General features: G+C 43.4%; 1 protein-coding gene across 3 annotated transcripts in view; it reads right to left on the reverse strand.

Annotated features, from left to right (window-relative positions):
• Positions 1–21,989, reverse strand: part of nlk (nemo like kinase) — a 142,956-nt gene that overhangs the window by 68,010 nt on the left and 52,957 nt on the right. For all 3 annotated transcript variants that reach the window (XR_004416067.1, XM_033045663.1, XM_033045664.1), the window contains exon 2: positions 4,494–4,623. Coding sequence is in view for 2 of the 3 variants with exons in the window: in XM_033045663.1 (XP_032901554.1) it covers positions 4,494–4,623 (130 nt within the window). In the remaining variant the exon portion in view is untranslated. The remainder of the gene's footprint in view (positions 1–4,493; positions 4,624–21,989) is intronic.

Here is a 21,989-nt window from a genome sequence, read left to right on the forward strand (position 1 = left end):
TGTGGACCTGCTTTCCACATGGGACCGTTTCAAAGATCTTTCTGAAGTCAGCTACACGGCCTTTATCAATATTAATTCACATCTTCAAAAAACTCTAAATTAGGCAGAAACGATGTTCCACCAAATCCACACCTGATCAATCCGTGCCTTTTTAGCATCTCTTTGCTCTCCTTATTTATTTAAGCATCTCCAGCACACTCTGTGGAACCAAAAGGTCCTCCATACCTACAGTATGCTTTTTCTCCCTTCATTAAACCCTCTACCTCTTCTAATCCAGCATTCCATGGAGTTTTTATCCTTGCCCTTCACCTTCACTTTGGCTCCAAACTCTTTCTTTACCAAAATGTAGAATGACCTTCTTCTCCGTTTCCAATCTACATTTGCCAGATCCTGTCTCACAATATTGAAATCATCCTTCCCCAGACATTTGATCTCTGAACTATCCTTATCCATAATTACTTTCAAACTTACCTAGTTATTGTCACTATCCCCAAAGTGTTCTCCCACTGACAATTCATTCCCTTGTTCAGCCTCATTTTGAATGATGTCTAGCATTGCGCCAGCAACTTAAAAATCCTCACTCAAAACCATGGAACTTCAACCTTTACATGTTGTATGTCATATTAGAAAGTGTTTTAATTAGGAGCAATAAATTCCCTTACCCGTCTCAGCTGAAGGATATCTCACCCACTTACAGCACTACACAACAAGCCAAGTGAGGTAAACCAAGCTGAAGACTCTGTATATCCGTATCTCCAGCAAAGCCCGATTTTGTTTATGAATGAATAGACAAATAGTGGAACCAAATCCAATTGATGGGGCTGTTTGAGGATAAATGCTTCTTGACATCCAGCTTTTAACTTAATCATTAAGTACCTCTTATTTAAAAACCCAAATAAAGTCACAAGGGCATTTAATTAAAATAGCCTTATTATTTTTCTTCAAAACCATGAACAGAAATCATTCTTGAAACTGTGAGACTAATTGAGAATATAAAATCATATGCATATACAAGCAGTTGTTAATTAAATGGCCTGCAAATGGTCAAATTTTATGCAAAAAAGATTGATATTATGCTAAAAAGATTGAAGCCAGGTTTACAAGCAATTCTGAAGCAAACTATGAGGTATTTAACTGTTCGTTAGCTTTATAACTAACATTACTAATTCACAGATTAACAACTGACAAACAAAAATTTAACAGCTAAAAGGAAAAAAATGCTTAATCTATAACTCAAACAGCAACCAAAGTTACTGCAAAAGCACAAAAAACATTGTTAGAAGAGTTACAAAATAAAGACAGAGGTTAATTAGTATGCATCAATGCAGATCATTAAATAGAAATAAAGAACTGCAGATGCTGATTTACACAAAATAACACAAAGTGCTGGAGTCATTCAGCAGGTCAGGCAGTGTTTCTGAACATGGGGATAGGTGATGTTTCAAACCCGAAACATCACTCATCTATGTTTTTCAGAGATGCTGCTTGACATGCTGAGTTACTCCAGCATTTTGTGTCCTTCAGAACGTGTTTTTAGTATTCCAAAACGTTTTTTATACATTCTAGCTAGAACCCAAATAAAGACACTAATAAATAGCAAGCTAATCAGTATATATGAACATTTGATGGATGGTGCAACTTCTCATAATGCAAGTTTACTCTTCAGCTTTAATACTTTCCTTACGTCAAGTTGAAATTGACAATGTAAATGAGTGTTTTGATATGACTAAAAAATAAATTGGATATATGCCATTGCCTGAAGCACAAGTGAGTGCTGAAATGAACAGAAAGATCTGTACACATTAATATCAAAGTATTTCCAGTAACTTTTTCAGATTTCTAGCGCTTAACAGGTTAATGGGTACTAGGAGAAGAATGAGGCCATTCGGCTTATTAAGTCTATTCTGCCATTCAATCACGGCTGATCTATCTTTCCCTCTCAACCCAATTCTTCTGTCTTTGCCCCATAACCCCCAAAACCCATACTGATCAAGAATATGTCAATCTCTGCCTTAAAAATATCTATTGACTTAGCCTCCACAGCCGTTTGTGGCAATGAATTCCACAGATTCACCACCCTCTGACTAAAGAAATTCCGTATCACCTTTTTAAAGCTATGTAATTTTATTCTGAGGCTATGGCCCCTGGTCCTAGACAATCCCACTAATGGAAACATCCTCTCCGCATTCACTCTATCCAGGCCTTTCACTGTTAAATACGTTTTCATGAGGTTCCCCCTCATCCTTCTAAACTCCAGTGAGTGCAGGCCCAGTGCCTTCATATGTTAACTCAATCATTCCCGTAAACCTCCTCTGGACCCTCTCCAACGCCAGCACATCCTTCCTCAGATATGGGGCCCAAAACTGCCCACAATTTATAAATGCTCTTCAATTTATGAAAGGCTGCATTACAGGAAAGTATTTTGTTTGTGAAAAGTTGTAAACAAGTCTGGGCGTGATTCATTATGAGTAATTTGGTTCAAGCATTTGCATGGACAGGGTGTGTTGAACAATAGATCTGTAAGTCAGGTGATACAATGATGAAGGCACAGATGTTTGCCAGTTGTTTGCCAACACCCTAGAATTCTATCTCGATGAATATGGGAGTTCAGAGCATTGGGGAAACAATAAACAAGATCATGTGTGTTAAATAGTTGTGTAATGTTATATCCCTACTTACTATGTCAGGCAGGTTTGTGGGATACACTGACAGCTGCAATGAAATATTGGATTCTCTCTGAACACAAGTACAAATCCTGCACTAAGTCATTCAAGTTTCAGTTTCCAGTCCTATACGGAAGAAAAAAGGGAAACTGTCACCTCTGACAAAAAAAATCCACAGTTTGCCAGAATCAAATTCATAATAATCAAAGCCAACTGTACACTGAGCCATGGCACAAAGTTCTGGTTTAAGAACCTTAATCGTTTGCTTGACAATGATGCAAAGAGGATGGTGGTTCCATCTACTACCTTATCAGTTTTAGTTTAGAGATACATCTCGGAAACATGTACTTCCGCGCCAACCAGCGATCCCTGCACATTAACACTATCCTACTAGGGACAATTTTACACTGGGAAACCGAAGACCTCAGAGAAAACCCACGCTGTCCCACGCATGGGAAGAACACACAAACTGCGTACAGACAGCACCCATAGCCAGGGTCGAACCCAGGTCTCTGGCGCTGTAAGGCGCCAACATTTAATTCTGAAAGTTCTGATCATTTGGCATGTTAACTTTGCATTATGCTGAATTTGAGAGAAATTTCGGCCACGAATTCTGCTGCAGATAAATGCTAAATAATCATGTATAATACCAACAAATATACCAAAATGTGAAAGAACATGGGGGAGAGAGCCAACAGACTGAGTCAATATGAAACAGCAGCTCATTTCATACCTATATTGCCAATTATTTATGCCGAGCTGATGCAATCAATCCATCTTCAAAGTCCACGATGATCCATTTTCCCCAAAAGGGTACAACCAAAATAGCCATATTAAAAATGTTCAAAGCCCCATTTTTGCAATATCTAGCCAGCCGCTTTTATACATGCTCTTATAACATATTTTCAAACATCTTCCAAAACAACTGCTATCATTGCAGAAAACCCAATTGTTTTAATAACAGTGCACGTCTCATTATAGATCAAATAGTCCACTTATGAATCCTTTTAACCCAAATCAAAAATGCTAGACACTAATGCATCAATTCCACAAAATCCATTTTTATTTTTGATTATAAGATGCTGTTAAAAAAATGACTAGATAACCAATACCTCAATTACATAATTGTCTCAGAAAATATTAGAAATTCATAAGAAACATGCAGCAAAAAATGTTAATCACATGATAAAACATTGAAAATTAAAAAAAGTCCTGCAATCTGTGACTTAAGGTACAGTTTCTCTTAATAGTTATAAACAGACTACGTTTTTCATAACATAGAAGAACAAAAGGGGCAAAATAGGTGAAGAGCATTATTTTTAACTATTGGATTTTTTTCTACCATATTGATCCAGCTATACAAATTCTGAAATGGAGGTTGAAGACATCAAGGCAATTTTCCCCAAGTATTAGACGAAGACTAAAAACTAGCAAAACCACTGTCAAAGAAATCCTTGTGGCTAAAGCAAGTATATCAAAGCTGGGGGGAAAACCAAACATTTGGGAGCCAAAGAGAGACCACTGCAAAAGCTCATCAAAAGACAAAAAGGGACATTTGGACCAACCAACTTCAGTTATTTCAGTGATCATCTATCATTACAAGGTTAGGTGTCGGGTACATGCATCAATAGTTCCAATCTAAAACATCATTCAAAATGTAGAGCTCAAGCCGCCCAATAGTAGTCGTCTAAGTGACAAACAAATGCCAGGAAATCATTACAAAGGGAGAATTGGCTTCAGGCTTTCTACTTCTATTAAGTTTAACATCCACAAATAATAAATTGATTGCATATTGTTCTCTATTCTCATTCTGTGTTTCAATATACTTACATTATCATGCTTGAAGAAGCAGAGCATCTTCAACTCACGGAAGACCCTCTTGCAGGAGACTAGATTCTGGAAGACGTTGGGCATCTTTTTGAGTGCGACTCTTTTTCCATCTCTAGGATCTGTCACTGACCTAGATTAGAAAATAAGCATAAGGGTTTTCTGAAAACACAAATGACCTTGTTCATCACATCTTAATATGTTGATAAATACAAAAATCGTTTAAATCGGTACTAAAATAGCTTTAATTCAAAAAGTAATTTCTCATTATAGCCCCAGACCTACTATTTTTCCCTCCCATGAGCTTCATTTTAGGACACCTTGTAGAAGACGAATTTACTACCAACTTGGCCTTGAAGTTTGATAAAGCTATACTCATCTTATATTAAAAAATAAATAAATAATGTAATACCACAACTAATTCTACTTGGCAAACCTAATTAGCAAATGAAAACAGTGCTGATGAAGGGTCTCAAACCAAAATGTCATCTATACCTTTTCTCCAGAGATGGTGCCTGACCTGCTGAGTTACTTCAGCATTTTGTGTCTAGCCAATATCTATACTCAGATAGATAGAAGAAACTGGCTGGTAGTAATTTTACATCCAAGTCATAAGAACAGTTAAAGGTCCACTCCAAGACACCATAATAGGACAGCTACATCATTAGAGGTGCCATGTTTCCAGACTTCATTATTCTAAAAGTAAAAGTAGTTCAGGTGGACATTAACTATCCTGATACTTATCAAACATGTGCATTTTCTTCTCTACACCGAAAAAGATGATTATCTGGGTCAGAGGATTTGCAAACTACATCCATGTGCAAATAGGATTACACAATTTACAGAAGGGAGTTAAGGGTCTGTCCCACTTAGGCGATTTTTCAGCGGACCGCACAATCTGTGGAGAGGAGTAGATTTGTTGATGTTTCAAGTCAAGACCTTGGATTATGGCCTTCATTATAATTTGAAATTATTTGGGCAATGAAGCAGTCAAACACACAAGTAGCAAGACGTTGTCAACAACTAAACCAGGAATAATAAATGTGTTGGGGTTGTCCCATCCCAGAAACACAGGACAATGGTCACCTCCAACCTGTTTAATCAAATTATTTTGCTATTATTTATGGATATCCTTAGCAAAGCCAGCACTTATTGCCCATGTTTAATGACCCTCAAGTACGCGATTTCCTTTAGCATCAAAAATACAATGACATATCTTCAAATTAGGATGAAATAAATCAGAATCTGAACACCATGATCCTCCCACCAGTCACATTCACCCATCCTATCCGTCCCCTTTCTGCAGAGACCACTCTCTCCACTACTCCTTGGTTCACTCATCTCTTCCCACCCAAACTATCCCTCCCAGAGTTCTCCTGTAACTGCAGAAGATGCAGCACCTGTCCCTGTACCTCCATCCAGGGAACCCAGTAGTCCTTCCAGGTAAGACAGAGGTTCACATGCACTTCTTCAAGCCTTGCCTAATGCATTCAGCAATTCTGAAGTAGCCTGCTTAGACACCAGCGAGACCAAGCGAAGACTAGGCGACCGTTAAATCAAATATTTGCGCTCAGTCCACCAAAGCCAGCTGGATCTCCCAGCTGCTAGCTATTTTAACTCCCCTTCCCAAATCAATCGCTCTGTCCTGGACCACCTCCATTGCCGAAGTCACATGCAAACTGGAACCACATCACCTCACATTCCACTCGGGTAGCTTACAACCAACCCTACAGTATGAACATTGACACAAGGAACTGTAGATGCTGGTTCACAAAAAAAAGACAGTACTAGAATAACTCAGTGGATCAATCAGCATCTCTGGAGATCATGAACAGGTGACATTTTCTGATTGAGCCCTTTTTCCACAAGCTATTAAATGCTCTAATTCTCCCCCTGCCCTGCTCTTTCCTGTGTCCTCCAGCCCAGTGAACACCCATTTCTCCCACTGTTCCATGCCTCCAGCCCCTTCCAGCTACATCGCTCCTCCCTCTGACTTTCCTTATCTGACACCCTTTAGCCTCCTTTTCATCTCCAGCCTTTGTCAATTGCTCCACTCATGTTCCAATCACCCCCCTCCATCTGTAACCACGGATCACTTAGCAGGCTTTGGTCCACCCCCACCTCTTTTCCAGGTTAATTCCCCCACTACAATCTGTCTGAAGGTGGTCCTGATGCAAAACTACACCTATCCATTCCCTCCATAGATGCTGCGACCTGCCAAGTTACTCCAGCATTGTGTTTTGGCGAATCTGCAAGTGGTAATTTTCCTACGGCTTGCTGTCCTAGACTTGCTGCAGCGGTAAAGTTGGTCAGAGCGGTCAGAGTAACCTGGTATACACACTGCAGCCACAGGTGGTGAAGGGAGTGGATGTTTAGCATGGCAGCTGGGATGCCAAACAGATAATTAGTTTTGTGGAAATCAAAACTGCAAGCGCTGGAAGGCTAAGAAACTGAAAATGATCGATGGGAAGAAAAACAGTTAATATTTCAGGTTGAAGACCTTTGTCCGACAAAGGATTTTCATCCCAAAATGTTAACTGTTTTTCTCAGATACCACCTGCCTGATCTGCTGAGTATTTCCAGCACTCTCCATTTTTATTATTTTATAAAATCAGTTTTGCCCTTTTGTTCCAATATACTGAAATCAGTGCCTCACTTTCTTCTAGTCCTTCCAATTTACATGAGACAGACTAGGAGTGCGATTGAATTCACCATTTGCTGAGGTTTGTGCAGCTCAATCAGCAGCCCAAAAGCTCAATACAGCACGAGACAACACAACCAGTTTGATCAGCATCTAATCAACAGAGAAAACTGGGTGCAATGTGAATCTGAATCATTGCACCACAAAAGGTCACCTGTCAGCCCTTGAAGTCAAGTTGCTCATATCCACAATCTTCTTCCACACCCTTTCAAATTGTCATACCTTTGTTACTGAATTCCCTTTTGAAATCCCCGATTATTACCCTTATAACACAAGATGTACAGAAGTTTCTTTCGCAGCATCTTAAACGCATGGCGTTCACGACATTGAATAATGTGGATAGAGCAGCACGTGGTAACACTATCCTCAAATTAACTCTCAAATATGTGCAAGTGTTTTAAATGCATAATGGACAGATTTAAAAAAGTCAAAATAATCAAATGCTAATAATCATTTAGTTAAAAAAACACAAATAAATTAGTTTCCCTCTGCCCCGACTCAGTCTGAAGAAGGGTCTCGACACGAAACATCACCTATTCATTTTCTCCAGAGATGCTGTTGGCTGACCCGCTGAGTTACTCCAGCTTTGTCTATCAAATGCTAATCCTTATACTTGAAAGAATAAAAAGGAAATAGAATTTCTCAGCTGTACAATCTCCTTGTTACTACATCCTGAAGAGTTTTGGCTACTAACACACCTGATCTGTTGAGTATTTCCAGCTCTATTTTTAATTTTAGAAATCAATTTCACCCCATCGTTCCAATATTCGGAAATCAGTGCCTCTTCATTCAGCATCATTCACCTATCTGCCTGCCTCAACCCCCTTCCCCTCCTCTTTATACCAGCTACCTTCCCTCACAACTCAGTTCTGATGCAGCATCTCCACCCGAAACATCAATTCCATTCTCTCCCCAGCCGCTCAACCCACAAAACAGATGCTATTCAACCTGCCGAGCCCCTCCACCAGCTTTGTTTTTGTTGGCAGCTTGTAAATCTTTGAAATTTTCAGGTCAAAATTGGAAGTCAAATCAGTTGATAGTTTGAATTGAAGAGGTTTTTACCCAAAACATATTGCAGATGTGAATTTAACATTAACAGATGAGCTTTGATTTTACCAAATGACAAGAACATTGGGTAAAATGGTTTATTCTCAAGTTACAAACCAATTCAATTTGTAATGGTTCAAGCACCTAACCTCCAAATGAGCAGCATTTACCTTCAAAACCTAACAGTACCTTCAAAAAGGCAGCTCACTGCTACCTCTACCTTTGAGGCCAATTAGTGATGGGTAATAAACGCAGGCCTTTGCATCAATAATGATAAAATCTATGTATTGATTGAAAATTACAGCCATAATAAAAATACGAAAACATACAAGTGACAGATCAGCATGTCCCAAGTTTTCAGATTGTATTACTAACTTTCAGCAACATATTTGTGACCAAGTTTGACAAGTAGGTTTAGATGAAACATACTGCTCTAGCTTCATAGATATTTATACTCTCAAGTAACTCGGAACGATTGCCTTTGCACCATCTACTGAATCTAATTCATAAATATGTCCAACTCAGTTGGGGTTTAATGCCAACTATTCAAAAAAATACCAAACTATTCAAATCAGATATTATTAGCATTCACCACCAAGAGAGACGGGTATGCGAACCATCACCAGCCTAATGGACCCTGCATCAATATAAATTCAATCAATTACACTTGTAATGCAACCCACATCCGGGGAACAAAGTGAAATACAATGAAACATTGTATTAATCTTATTGAAATTTTAGGCTATAAATTGGAGGCCAGTACCAAAGTATCAATATAGAATGTAGAACATGGAACTGCACTGGAACAGGCCCTTTGGCCCACAATATCAATGCCAATCATGATGCCAAATTAAACTAATCCTTCTGCATGAACATGGACCATATTCCACCATCCCCTGCACGTTCATGCGTCTACCTTAAAGGCTCTAAATGCCACTATCATATCTGCCTCCATTACCATACCCATCAGACAGATAGTGGCGGAGGGTGGGGGAGCTAGAAGAGAAATGGGAACAGGGCAAAAGCCTGGCAAGTGATGAGAGGATACAGGTAAGGGGTTTAATTGGCTTTTGGGTGGACAAAGGTTAGAGATGAAAAGGAGACCATCAGAGAGAGAGAAAAAAGTGGCTACTTAAAATTGAGGCATCCAATGTTTATTTCAATGGGTTGTAAGCTACCCAAGCGGAATATGAAGTGCCATTCCTCCAGTTTGCGTGTGGCCTCATTTTTTTAATGGAAGCAGCCCAGGACAGAAAGGCGAGTTAAAATGGTTCGCGACTGAGAGATGCAGCAGGCCTCGGCGGACCAATCGCAAGCATTCGGTGAACCAAGGAGTTGAAAAAGAAGTGATCTCTACAGAACAAGAGTGGATAGGAAGATGTGATTGGTGGTGAAATCACGTTGAAGATGGCAGAAACGTTAGAGAATAACGCATTGGATGAGGAGGCCAGTGGAGTAAAAGGCAAAGATCAGGGCATCTTAGTTTGCCGAATACATGCTCAGTCTCCAAGGCCTACTGGATCTCTCGGATGCTAACCATTTTATCTCTCCTTCCCATTCTGACACTTCTGGCCTGGGCCTCCCCAATTGCCAGAGTGTGCACACGCAAACGGGAGGAACAGCACCTCATAATCCCCTTGCGTAGCTTACGATCCAATGGTATAAACATCGAATTCCCCAATTTTTGGTAGCCTCTAACAACACCCCAACTTCACCCCCCCCCCTCCCCGCCCTTTGTCCCAGCTGGACTTATCTATTTCTCCCCTCCCCTCCTACATTCAATCCTCAATTTGTAACTCTTCAACCGAATGTCTCACACCTCCTTCTATCAACCCCCAATCTCCGTGTACACCTATTACCTGCCACACTTTGTCTTGCCTCTCCCGGCTTTTTCCAAATACAACCTAACCAGATTTCTAAGGTCGCAACACGACTTCCAGACTTATATTAAGTACCCTGACCGATGAATCATATCATACACCACCTTTACCACTCTTATCGACTTGTGTTACTATTTCAGGGCGCTATGGACTTGGAGCCCAAGATTCCTTTATACAATGCTGTTAAGAGCCCTGCTGTAAACTGTACACTTTCCCCTTACATTTGCACTCGCAAAGTGCAATAAAACTTTCCAGAAAGCAATAAAATGTTATCAGTTATTTCACCATCACCAAAGCTGAGTGCAAAGAGAATTCATTCTTTCAAAAATGCATTGCACTTTGTACTGAAACAAATTGGGTAATAAAGAGATCCCTCGAACTCCAAGAAAAAGCAGGTCCAATGGATATTTTAATGAAAGGCTGGGTTTGTATAACCCTGCGACACCTGTCGCTCTTGAACCCACATGTAGAGTTTAAATGTAGGAAAACTGTTTGTGAAACGAAACTGGGTGGTTTGGGAACATTCCATGTCTACTAACAGCTAAACAAGATTTTGGTGCTATTTAATTGTTAGTATGACCAGGATCATTTGACAAACAGAAGCTGACTAGAGTTTGCTTTGCTTCAAGTACATTAATATGAAAGTGTTATATACCAGGCTTCTTGGTTCAAGTTAACTTCATTTCTTGTTACTAGTATTAATGAACATTATACTTTGGATGTGATTGTGTGGATATAGCTGTATGTCAGAGTCACGGTGGCGCAGCGGTAGAGTTGCTGCCTTACAGCAAAATGCAGCACCAGAGACCCGGGTTCGATCCAGACTACGGGTGCTGTCTGTACGGAGTTTGTATGTTCACCCCGTGATCTGCATGGGTTTTCTCCAAGATCTTCGGTTTCCTCCCACACTCCAAAGACGTACAGGTTTGGAGGTTAATTGGCTTGATTAAAATGTAAAAATTGTCCAGTATAAAATTGTCCAACTTCCAGTGCTGAGTGATGCTCTACCTAGAGCTTTTCACCGTACTACATCCAGTTCCAGAGGTTTACCATCGAAACCATATAACCATATAACAATTACAGCACGGAAACAGGCCATCTCGGCCCTACAAGTCCGTGCCGAACAACTTTTTCCCCTTAGTCCCACCTGCCTGCACTCATACCATAACCCTCCATTCCCTTCTCATCCATATGCCTATCCAATTTATTTTTAAATGATACCAACGAACCTGCCTCCACCACTTCTACTGGAAGCTCATCCCACACCGCTACCACTCTCTGAGTAAAGAAGTTCCCCCTCATGTTACCCCTAAACTTCTGTCCCTTAATTCTGAAGTCATGTCCTCTTGTTTGAATCTTCCCTATACTCAAAGGGAAAAGCTTGTCCACATCAACTCTGTCTATCCCTCTCATCATTTTAAAGACCTCTATCAAGTCCCCCCTTAACCTTCTGCGCTCCAGAGAATAAAGACCTAACTTATTCAACCTTTCTCTGTAACTTAGTTGTTGAAACCCAGGCAACATTCTAGTAAATCTCCTCTGTACTCTCTCTATTTTGTTGACATCCTTCCTATAATTGGGCGACCAAAATTGTACACCATACTCCAGATTTGGTCTCACCAATGCCTTGTACAATTTTAACATTACATCCCAGCTTCTATACTCAATGCTCTGATTTATAAAGGCTAGCATACCAAAAGCTTTCTTTACCACCCTATCTATATGAGATTCCACCTTCAAGGAACTATGCACGGTTATTCCCAGATCCCTCTGTTCAACTGTATTCTTCAATTCCCTACCATTTACCATGTACGTCCTATTTTGATTTGTCCTGCCAAGGTGTAGCACCTCACATTTATCAGCATTAAACTCCATTTGCCATCTTTCAGCCCATTCTTCCAAATGGCCTAAATCACTCTGTAGACTTTGGAAATCCTCTTCATTATCCACAACACCCCCCATCTTGGTATCATCTGCATACTTACTAATCCAATTTACCACACCTTCATCCAGATCATTGATGTACATGACAAACAACAAAGGACCCAACACAGATCCCTGAGGCAACCCACTAGTCACCTGCCTCCAACCCGACAAACAGCCATCCACCATTACCATCTGAAGCGTTATAGAATCTAACACATAATTTAAAGATAAATCAGCATCCAAGGCAAGTGCAATAAACAAGAATAAGGTCCAATCAAGTAAGTGCATTGTCAGCTTTTGTATGTAGTAATTCAAATTGACATAGTTAGGTTATCAAACCAGTAACTCACTATGGCAGCTGGGGAATTTAAATATTCTAAAATTCAAAAAGGTAACAATCGCATTATTTTAATGTCCGTCACTTCATTTGAGGTCCAAATGGTTGAACGGACAAAATTCTGGATCTGCAATAGATCAATGAGCACGAGTTTTAACTGTAAATACAGGCTTCTTACCTCAACCATGATTTTCATATCTCCCCCCCCCCCCTCCCCTCCCCCTCCCACTCACATCTTCAACCTGCAGTACTAGACTAAAACTAGATTGTTATGGCAGCCAATATACAGGGCTGCCAACTCTCACGCTTTGAGCGTGACACTCACGCATTTCAGCCAATTCTCACGCCCTCACGCTGAAGACGGAATTCTCACACTGACAGGCTGTCTTCAGTCCCTGCACAGCAAAGATCCTATAGCGGATCTGCACGGATTGGGGAAGCGCGTCGGTCCCGGGCAACGGGTGGCAGCGCTTTTGTGCGCCGTCTGCGAGCGCTGCCCTTCCGGCTGCTGCGGCAACCTCGCTCCCTCCTTCCCTCTTGTCCAAAGATCTTATAGCTCCGCTATAGGATCTTTGCTCCTGCCCTTCAACTCACACGGCAGCGCTAGCGCCGCCAATCCACGCTACACCGTGCCCGCCAGACTCCCCATTGGGCGGCCCGGGAAAGAGAGGGAGGGGAGAGAGAGAGAGAAAGAAAAAAAAGGGAGGGATGGAGGCAAAGAGAGACAGGGGAGGGAATGTAGAAAGGGGATGAAGGAAGGGAAGGAGAAAGGGGAGAAAGAGGAAGCGTGAGGAAAAAGAGGGAGGGTGAGGAAAGAGAGGGAGGGGGAGGGGGGAGGGGAGAGGAAAGGTGTGTGTGTGTGTGTGTGTCTGTTTCCCCGTGTGTGTGAGTGCCTCCCTGTATGTGTGCCTCCCTGTGTGTGTGTGTGTGTGTCTCCCCGTGTGAGGATGAGTGCCTCCCTGTGTGTGTGCCTCTCTGTGTATGTGTGCGTCTCCCCGTGTGTGTGTTCCTCCCTGTGCGTGTCTGTGTGTCTCCCTGTGTGTGTGTGTGCGTCTCCCTGTGTGTGTGTGTGTGTGTGTGTGTGTGTGTGTGCGTGTGTGTCTCTGTGTCTCCCTGTGCGTGTGTGTGTCTCTGTGTCTCCCTGTGTGTGTGTGTGTGTGTGTGTGTGTGTGTGTGTGTGTGTGTGTGTGTCCCCGTGTGTGCGTGTGCCTCCCTGTGTGTGTCTCCCTGTGTGTGTGTGCATCTCTGTGTGTGTGTGTCCCTGTGTGTGTGTGTGTGTCTCCCTGTGTGTGTGTGTGTGTGTGTGTGTCTGTCTCCCTGTGTGTGTGTGTGTGTGTGTGTGTGTGTCTCCCTGTGTGTGTGTGTGTGTGTGTGTGTCTCCGTGTGTGTCTCCGTGTGTGTGTGTGTGTGTGTCTCTCCCTGTGTGTGTGTGTGTGTCTGTCTCCCTGTGTGTGTGTGTGTGTGTGTGTGTCAGTCTCCCTGTGTGTATGTGTGTCTGTCTCCCTGTGTGTATGTGTGTCTGTCTCCCTGTGTGTGTGTGTGTGCGCGTGTGCGTGTGTCTTCCTTTGTGTATGTGTCTCCCTGTGCGTCTGTTGTCACATCCTGGCCTTAGACAGGGCTGCCAACTCTCACGCTTTGAGCGTGAAAGTCACACATTTCAGCCAATTCTCACGCTGATGACAGAATTCTCACGCTGTCTTCAGTCCCTGCACAGTTTGTCTTTTTGCGCCATATTACAACGATCTGTGCAGTCTTGGGAAGCGCGTCAGTTGGCGGCTGTGAGTGACGTCGCATCTCTTCTCTTCTCTTCTTTCTTGGTTGGATGTGCAGCCGCCGACAACATGAAGCAGTCGGAGCTAAAACTAACCAGGTGAATCGGTTGTAAAACATGGGGAGGACCACAATGAGGCCAAACATCTAGGGCAGGGTTTGGCAACCTACGACACACGGGCTGAATCCGGCACATAACCCGAAAATACACGGGGTTTTTTTCAATCCGTTTTCGCATGGTCGGGGCAGGCGAGCCGACCTGAGAACTGCAGCCAGTCCCTGGGACACTAGCTGATCTGGGAATGGCAGCCAGTCCCTGGGCACGCAGAATGCCAACTTGATCATTATGGACAAATTGGGCCAGCCACGTACATGTTGTATAACTCTGACTCTATGAAGATCTGAATGGGCTTAGAATGACCATTTAAGCAAAATTGCCCCCACTTTCCCCATTTTGATTCTTGAGATTAATATCCCCTTGCTCTGTTAACAGCATTAAAGTACTTATGAGGTAGAGTCAGGAAAGGGAACATGTTATTTCATTTTAGTTTGCTTTAATTTGTTAGTTGATTGTTTGTTGAGTGCCATCATTTCTGAAATGGTCTTAAAGTAACTTAACTGTTATAAAGCAGTAATAAGTGATTTTTGTCCAAACAATTGGAACTTGCATAAAATGTTTGCATTATTAGCAGGACTGCCAACTCTCACGCATTGAGCGTGAGACTCATGCATTTCACAAAATTCTCATGCTCTCACGCTGATCACAAACTTTCTCACGCTCAAATATCTGCGGGTGCTGAAAGTTCAAAATAAAGCAAAAATTGTTTTAGAGGTGAGTAAAAACCATGAGGGGAATATCAGGTGAATGCAAAGTATTTTTCCCAGGATATGTGATTCAAGTTGGTTTAAAGCAGGGCTATCAAACTACCGGCCAGCGGGATGATTTTGGGGGGGGGAAAAGTAGTTTAGTTTCTCCCATGCAGATGGTGTGATAGGTGAGACACGGCGGCGGTGGTCCCAGCACCAACCCCCCTCCCCCTTCCCCCCTGAGGCACGGCACACACCTCCCACCCTCACCTCCGGCGGCTCTATGTCTGTCGGCCGCTCTGTCCACACCCCATGGAGTTTTAACCCCGGCCCGGAGCCAGGAGCGGACCGGGTTGGTGCCGCCTCCACAGCCTACTATGGGAGGGGGAACACCCCCTCCCACACCCTCCCCCCATCGGTCGCTACGCTCCCTCGCAATTTCTCACTCTCAACTCTCACCCAATGTTGGCAGCCCTGTAATATATGTCAATGAAAATTAAAGGCATCAACTAAAATTTCATGTTGAGGTACTAAACTATCCAAGGACACAAGTAGGATAGGATCAGATTTATTACTGGAGTAATTATTTTGCTCTCTGATGCTACCTTAACTGGCAGAAGCCAAATGGAACAGAATTTTGAAAATTACATGTGTTTCTCCAGAATTTATGAAAGTTCACAAAAAACCCATAAAGCAAATTTGACCATCATTAGTGTACTGGCCAAGTAGAAGCAACAAGGATTCTTTATATTCACTGCATACTAGTTTATCTCTTCTTGCCTTAGTCATGTGATAGTAGAGTTAGGCCATTTGGCCCATCAAGTCTACTCTGTCATTCAATCATGGCTGCACTATCTTTCCCTCTTAACCCATTCTTCTGCCTTCTCCCCATAACCCCAGACACCAGTACTAATCAAGAATCTATCCATCTCTACCTTTAAATCATTCATCGACAGCCTCCACAGCCCTCTGCGGCAATTAATTCCTCAGATTCACCACCCTCTGACTAAAGAAATTCCTCCTCATCTCCTTCATAAAGGAACGTCCTTTTATTCTGAGGCTTGACCTTTGGTCCTAGACTTTCCTACTAGTGGAAACATCCTCTCCACATCCACTCTATCTAGGCCTTTCACTATTTGGCAAGTTTCAATGAGGTCATCTTTCTAAACTCCAGCGAGTAGAGGCCCAGCGCCGTCAAACAGTCTTCTTATTCGGTTTGGTAGACACTGGCCCATAAAACTCTTTAGATGTGCCAAATGTCAAGATCAAGTTATGAACATGTATTTACAAGTTGGTGCCTTACGGCCCATCTAGTCACAGGCTTGAGAGCAACCCTCCACCATTACATCACATCTCCTGTTATCAATTTAGGATCCAATTTGCTAACTTGCCTTGATCACACAAGCTCTGTGGACCTGCTTTCCACATGGGACCATTTCAAAGATCTTTCTGAAGTCAACTACACAGCCTTTATCAATATTAATTCACGACTTCAAAAAACTCTAAATTAGGCCGAAACGATCTTCCACCAAATCCACACGTGATCAATCTGTGCCTTTTTGGAATCTCTTTGCTCTCCTTATTTCTTTAAGCATATCTGGCACACACTATGGACCCAAAAGGTCCTCCATACCTACAGTATGCTTTTTCTCCCTTTATCAAACCCTCTACCTCTTCTAATCCAGCACTCCATGGAGTTTTCATCCTTGCACTTCATCTTCACTTTGGCTCCAAACTCTTTCATTTCCAAAATGTAGAATGACCTCTTCTCCGTTTCCAATTAATGGCGGCCGATTAGGAAAAGGGGAGATGCAATGAGACCTGGGCGTCATGGTACACCAGTCATTGAAAGTAGGCATGCAGGTGCAGCAGGCAGTGAAGAAAGCGAATGGTATGTTAGCATTCATAGCAAAAGGATTTGAGTATAAGAGCAGGTAGGTTCTACTGCAGTTGTACAGAGTCTTGGTGAGACCACACCTGGAGTATTGCGTCCAGTTTTGGTCTCCTAATCTGAGGAAAGACATTCTTGCCATAGAGGGCGTACAGAGAAGGTTCACCAGACTGATTCCTGGGATGGCAGGGCTTTCATATGAAGAAAGACTGGATAGACTCGGCTTGTACTCGCTAGAATTTAGAAGATTGAGGGGGGATCTTATAGAAACTTACAAAATTCTTAAGAGGTTGGACAAGCTAGATGCAGGAAGATTATTCCCGATGTTGGGGAAGTCCAGAACAAGGGGTCACAGTTTAAGGATAAGGGGGAAGTCGGGGAAGGACCGAGATGAGAAAATCATTTTTTACACAGAGAGTGGTGAATCTGTGGAATTCTCTGCCACAGAAGGTAGTTGAGGCCAGGGGTGGAAAACCCGGGGGGGGGGGCAGAGGGGACACATCCCTTTCCATGTTTTGAGAGGTGGGGGACATCCCCCCCAAGTATGGTGGGACTGAGGATAGTGCCCGGTGATTAGAGGAGGGAGACGTGGCACAGACCTGCGCTTCATCCGCAGCCAGGATCGATCCCGGCCGGCACTCCGGCGCTGTCCTGTCCCCTCCCGAGTACCCCCCCCCCCCACGGATGACCAGAGAGGTCGGCAGCAAAGATCCTCCGCTATAGGAGCTTTGGTCGGCAGTCAGACGGGCCAGCGCAGAGAAACAGCGCTAAAGCTAACTCTGCCTGTCCTGCCAGGTGAGCTTACAACCCTTCCTGAACTTGCGGGAAATATGGCCAGCGCGGAGAAGCAGCGCTGGTATCCGCCAGTCCAGACAGGGCTGTAGTTAACCCGGCGTGACAGGCAGAGTTGAGCTGCATTTAGCGCTGGATTGAGCCTCCGAAGCCGTGCGTGTGTGTGTGTGCGCATGCGCGCGTGGCCGCCAAAAGATTGTGTCCCCCGTCCCCTCCATGTTTTGATAGCGAGTTCCGCTCTTGGTTGAGGCCAGTTCATTGGCTATATTTAACAGGGAGTTAGATGTGGCCCTTGTGGCTAAAGGCCACAAGGAGAGAAGGCAGGTACAGTATACTGAGTTGGATGATCAGCCATGGTCATATTGAAGGGCCGATTGGCCTATTCCTGTACCTATTTTCTATGTTTCCTTCTTTGTTTGTTTGATAGTATGTGTTTTAGTGTTCTTTTGCTTGTTTTATGTGGGGTTGGGGGTAACCTTTTTTAATCTCTTATCTCGACGGAGATGCGATTTTTTCCTGAATCGTATATCCTTCCGCACTGCGGCCTAACATCGAGGAGTTACCGGTCTTTGTTGGAGACCGACTTCGGGAGCTCCAGCCGCGGGAGCCTGCGGACTTACTATTGTGGAGCTTGCGATCCCTGTCGGGGATCGACTTGAGCTCCAACCGCGGGAGCCTACGGACTTTAACATCGTGGAGCTCATGGTCTCTGGTTAGAGACCGACTTCGGGAGCTCCAAGCCGCGGGAGCTTCGATCGCCCCGACTGTGGATGGTTCGACTGTCCGGACTGCGGGAGAATAAAGAAGATTGGACTTTATAGCCTACCATCACAGTGAGGAATGTGGGGGATGTAGTTATGTGTCGTGTTGCTTTTATTTTAGTATGGCTGTATGCTAAATCAAATTTCACTGTACCTTAATTGGTACATGTGACAATAAACTGACCTTGAAACCTTGAAATATATATTTTTGGTGCTTTAAGTTCACTAGTCTAAAAGGATGACCATTTGATCTTTATAATTACAACGAAGTACGCTACATTAGCTCATTAGGTCCTGCAATAACTTGTATCTTCAAATTAAAAGGGCATCCAAACAATTGTTCTAAATATTAAGATAAGTGTAACAAACAACCATGTATTCTTTTTTAACAAATTTATGAAATCTACAAGATTAACAGGATAGGTTAAGTGATCAGGACCACAACCTTTTTTTATGGCCATATAAAAATGTTATATTTCCAATAACCAATTTGCATATCTGGATGCAATTTGGAATCTAAAAACATCAGTCCTTTTCAAACTTGCAACAGGAAATACAAATTATATTGAAATTATGTCACACCTGCAAAATCACATTTGAATAAGATGACATTGCAATTTAAGCGTCAAGTGATCAGGTCTTTCAATACTAGTCTCCTTCCACAGAAACAGCTCTGCAAATGGTGACATGGGTCCATAACTCTGTCCATACAATCTTCTATGTCAGGGGTTGGCAACCTACAGCCCCCAGGCCGAATGCGGCCCGTAACCCGAAATCATCCGGCCCACAGGCAAATTTTTTACCCCGCAATCATACCCTATTTTCCCCTAGCGAGCGGCCGAGCTCTGGCTGTACCGCATCCTGCGCAAAGCCGCCTGCATGGCAGCGCACCTTCTGTGAACACGCTTAAGAAAGAACTTCACAGGTTTTTCGTTAAGTTAGGTCCATGACACCTCGGGAAGGTTCAACAGTACGTTCTGGCGTGAGTGAACACAACAGAAGTCTATGGCACAACTTCAGCAAACATTGCTCATCTTCTCTGCAAAATGCAACTATTTTTATTTGGTACTTTATGCTATTAGTGATAACTTTAACAATGGCTACACTCAGATGAACATTACATGTCTGTCTTCACTCCATGTTACAATAGTGAAGGTTAATAGTATTAGAATCATACATAGTCGTGCATCAAGGAAACAGAAGATAGACAAAATGCTGGAGTAACTCAGCGTGACCAGCAGCATTTCTGGATAGAAGGAATAGGTGACATTTTGGGTCGAGACCCTTCTGCAGACTGAGAGTCAGGGGAGAGGAAGACACAGAGGTTTGGAGAGAGAGAGAGAAAGAAAGCAAGGGTTACTTGAAGTTAGAAGCGCCAATATTCATACAATCCAAGTGAAATATGAGGTGCTGTTCCTCCAATATGTGTTGGACCTCACTCTGACAGTGGTGGAGGCCCAGGACAGAAAGGTCAGTATGGGAATGGGAGGGGGAATTCAAAAGTGTTTAGCAACTGGAGATCATGTAGGTTTAGGCGGACTGAGCGGAGTTGTTCACAACGTAGAAACAGGCTCATTAGACCACAATGTTGAACAGATGTCTGTAAAGAAGCCAAATTAGATTCAAAATTTCAATGTATTTTAATTACCTAAAACACTGAAAACAATCAAAGGAATTTCCACTTTAATTTGTACTCAATTTTTCTTGCAGCTGAATTACAACCAGCATTTTCTACTCCAAGGCACACATTTTTGACACATCTTTTATGTAACTGCTTCAGTACTTTGTAAAAATATTGTTGTAAAGTGATATACAGAATAAAAAACAATATATCACAGATATAGGCACCAGTCCATGGTGTATTGAACATGATGCCAAATTAAGCTAATCCCACCATCATATGTGCTTCCATCATCACCCCTTGCAGCACATTCTAGGCAACTACCACTTAAATAAAAATCCCCCTGCGCATCTCCTTTAAACTTTTCCCTCTGATAACTCACACCAGAAACTGCTTGAATTGTGCATGAACTTTGCTAGTGATCAGACATGCTGGTTGATGCCAGTGGCAGAAGAAAGCTTTTATTTTTTTGTAGGTCGGCAAAAGCTATGTATTGAGCTCTTAAATTGTGACAAATGATTCGCAGGTTTTTACTGGTAACACACAGCTGCTGTTATGTACATTGAAATGACCTTCCATAATACTTAGAGAATTCCCAATAGGGGCAGGCCCTTCATGCAACCAACTGTTGCATGTGTTGTGGCAACAAATTAAGCTGCACCAGTAAGATGACAAATCTGTGTGAGTTAAGGGCCTGTCCCACTTTCGCGACCTTTACAGGCGACTGCTGGCACCCGTGATAGGTCGCCGAAGTTTTCAACATGTTGAAAATTCAACGGAGACCAGAAAGACTCTGGAGACCTCTCACACACAATACACAATAGTTTATTTGTCACTTGAACCTCATAGAGGCTCAAATGAAATGTTGTTTCTGCAGTCATACACACAAGAAAAAAAGACCCAAGACACAACACAATTTACACAGACATCCATCACAGCGCATCTCCTCCTCGCTGTGATGGAAGGCAAAAAAACGTATCGCTCCCCTGCACTCCCCATTCCCCTCCCGATGTCAGAGTCAAAGCCCCCGGCGGGCGATGGCAATTGTCCCGCGGCCATTAACGCCGTGCTGGGTGATGCAAGGCCCTGCTCCGGGTCTTGTTGTTGGAGCCCCCGGCGGGCGCTAGCAAAGTCCCGCAGCCGTTGAAGCCGCGCCGGGCGGTGATGTAAGGCCCCGCTCCAGGCACTCCTCGACCCCGCGACTCGGGCGGGTGAAGTCGCCGTTGCGGAAGCCCCGAAAAGCGGTCTCCCAGCAGGGACCCGCGGGCTCCCAGTGTCATTATCCACTGGACCTGCGGTAAGCCTCCGAATCCCCGGGGTTGGGTCGCAGCAGCGCGCCACCACAGCTCCACCCGCTCCGAACTCGGCCAGCTCTACGATGGTGAGTAGGTCCGCAGCTCCACAACTGGAGCCCCCGGTCGTTCCTGCTGGAGGCCGCTCCACGTTGCAGCCCCAATGACAACGGAGACCCGACAGGGAAAAGGTCGGGTTCTCCGTGCAGGGGAGAGATTTTAAAAGTTTCCCCCCCACCCCCCACACACACACACATACCCCATCAAAAAAAAATAAAAACTACATTAAAACGGGACAAAAAATAACAAAAAGACAGACGGACTGCAGAGGCCGCTGCGACGTGAGTCGCGCCGCCCACCGGAATGTATATGACCATACAGGCTGAATGGTCGTGAGAGGTCTCCTACGGTCGTGAGAGGTCACCCGCGACAAGTCGCCAGGGGTCGCCTGTATGGTCGTGAGAGATCTCCTATGGTCGTGAGAGGTCTCCAAAGAGTCGTAGCATCTTTCTAGTCGCCGCTGATTTTTCAACATGTTGCGTAGGTGGGACAGGCCCTTTAGGCACTAAAATTAAGTATGCTCTTTTGCAGTAAAACCCTTAACCCTGCCTACTGGGGACTTTGGCGGTGCCAGACCAAAAGATTTAAGATTGAGTGCATATTATTTTTGAGTG

Source organism: Amblyraja radiata, chromosome 28, assembly GCF_010909765.2.
Source record: "Amblyraja radiata isolate CabotCenter1 chromosome 28, sAmbRad1.1.pri, whole genome shotgun sequence".
Taxonomy (NCBI): Eukaryota; Metazoa; Chordata; class Chondrichthyes; order Rajiformes; family Rajidae; genus Amblyraja; species Amblyraja radiata.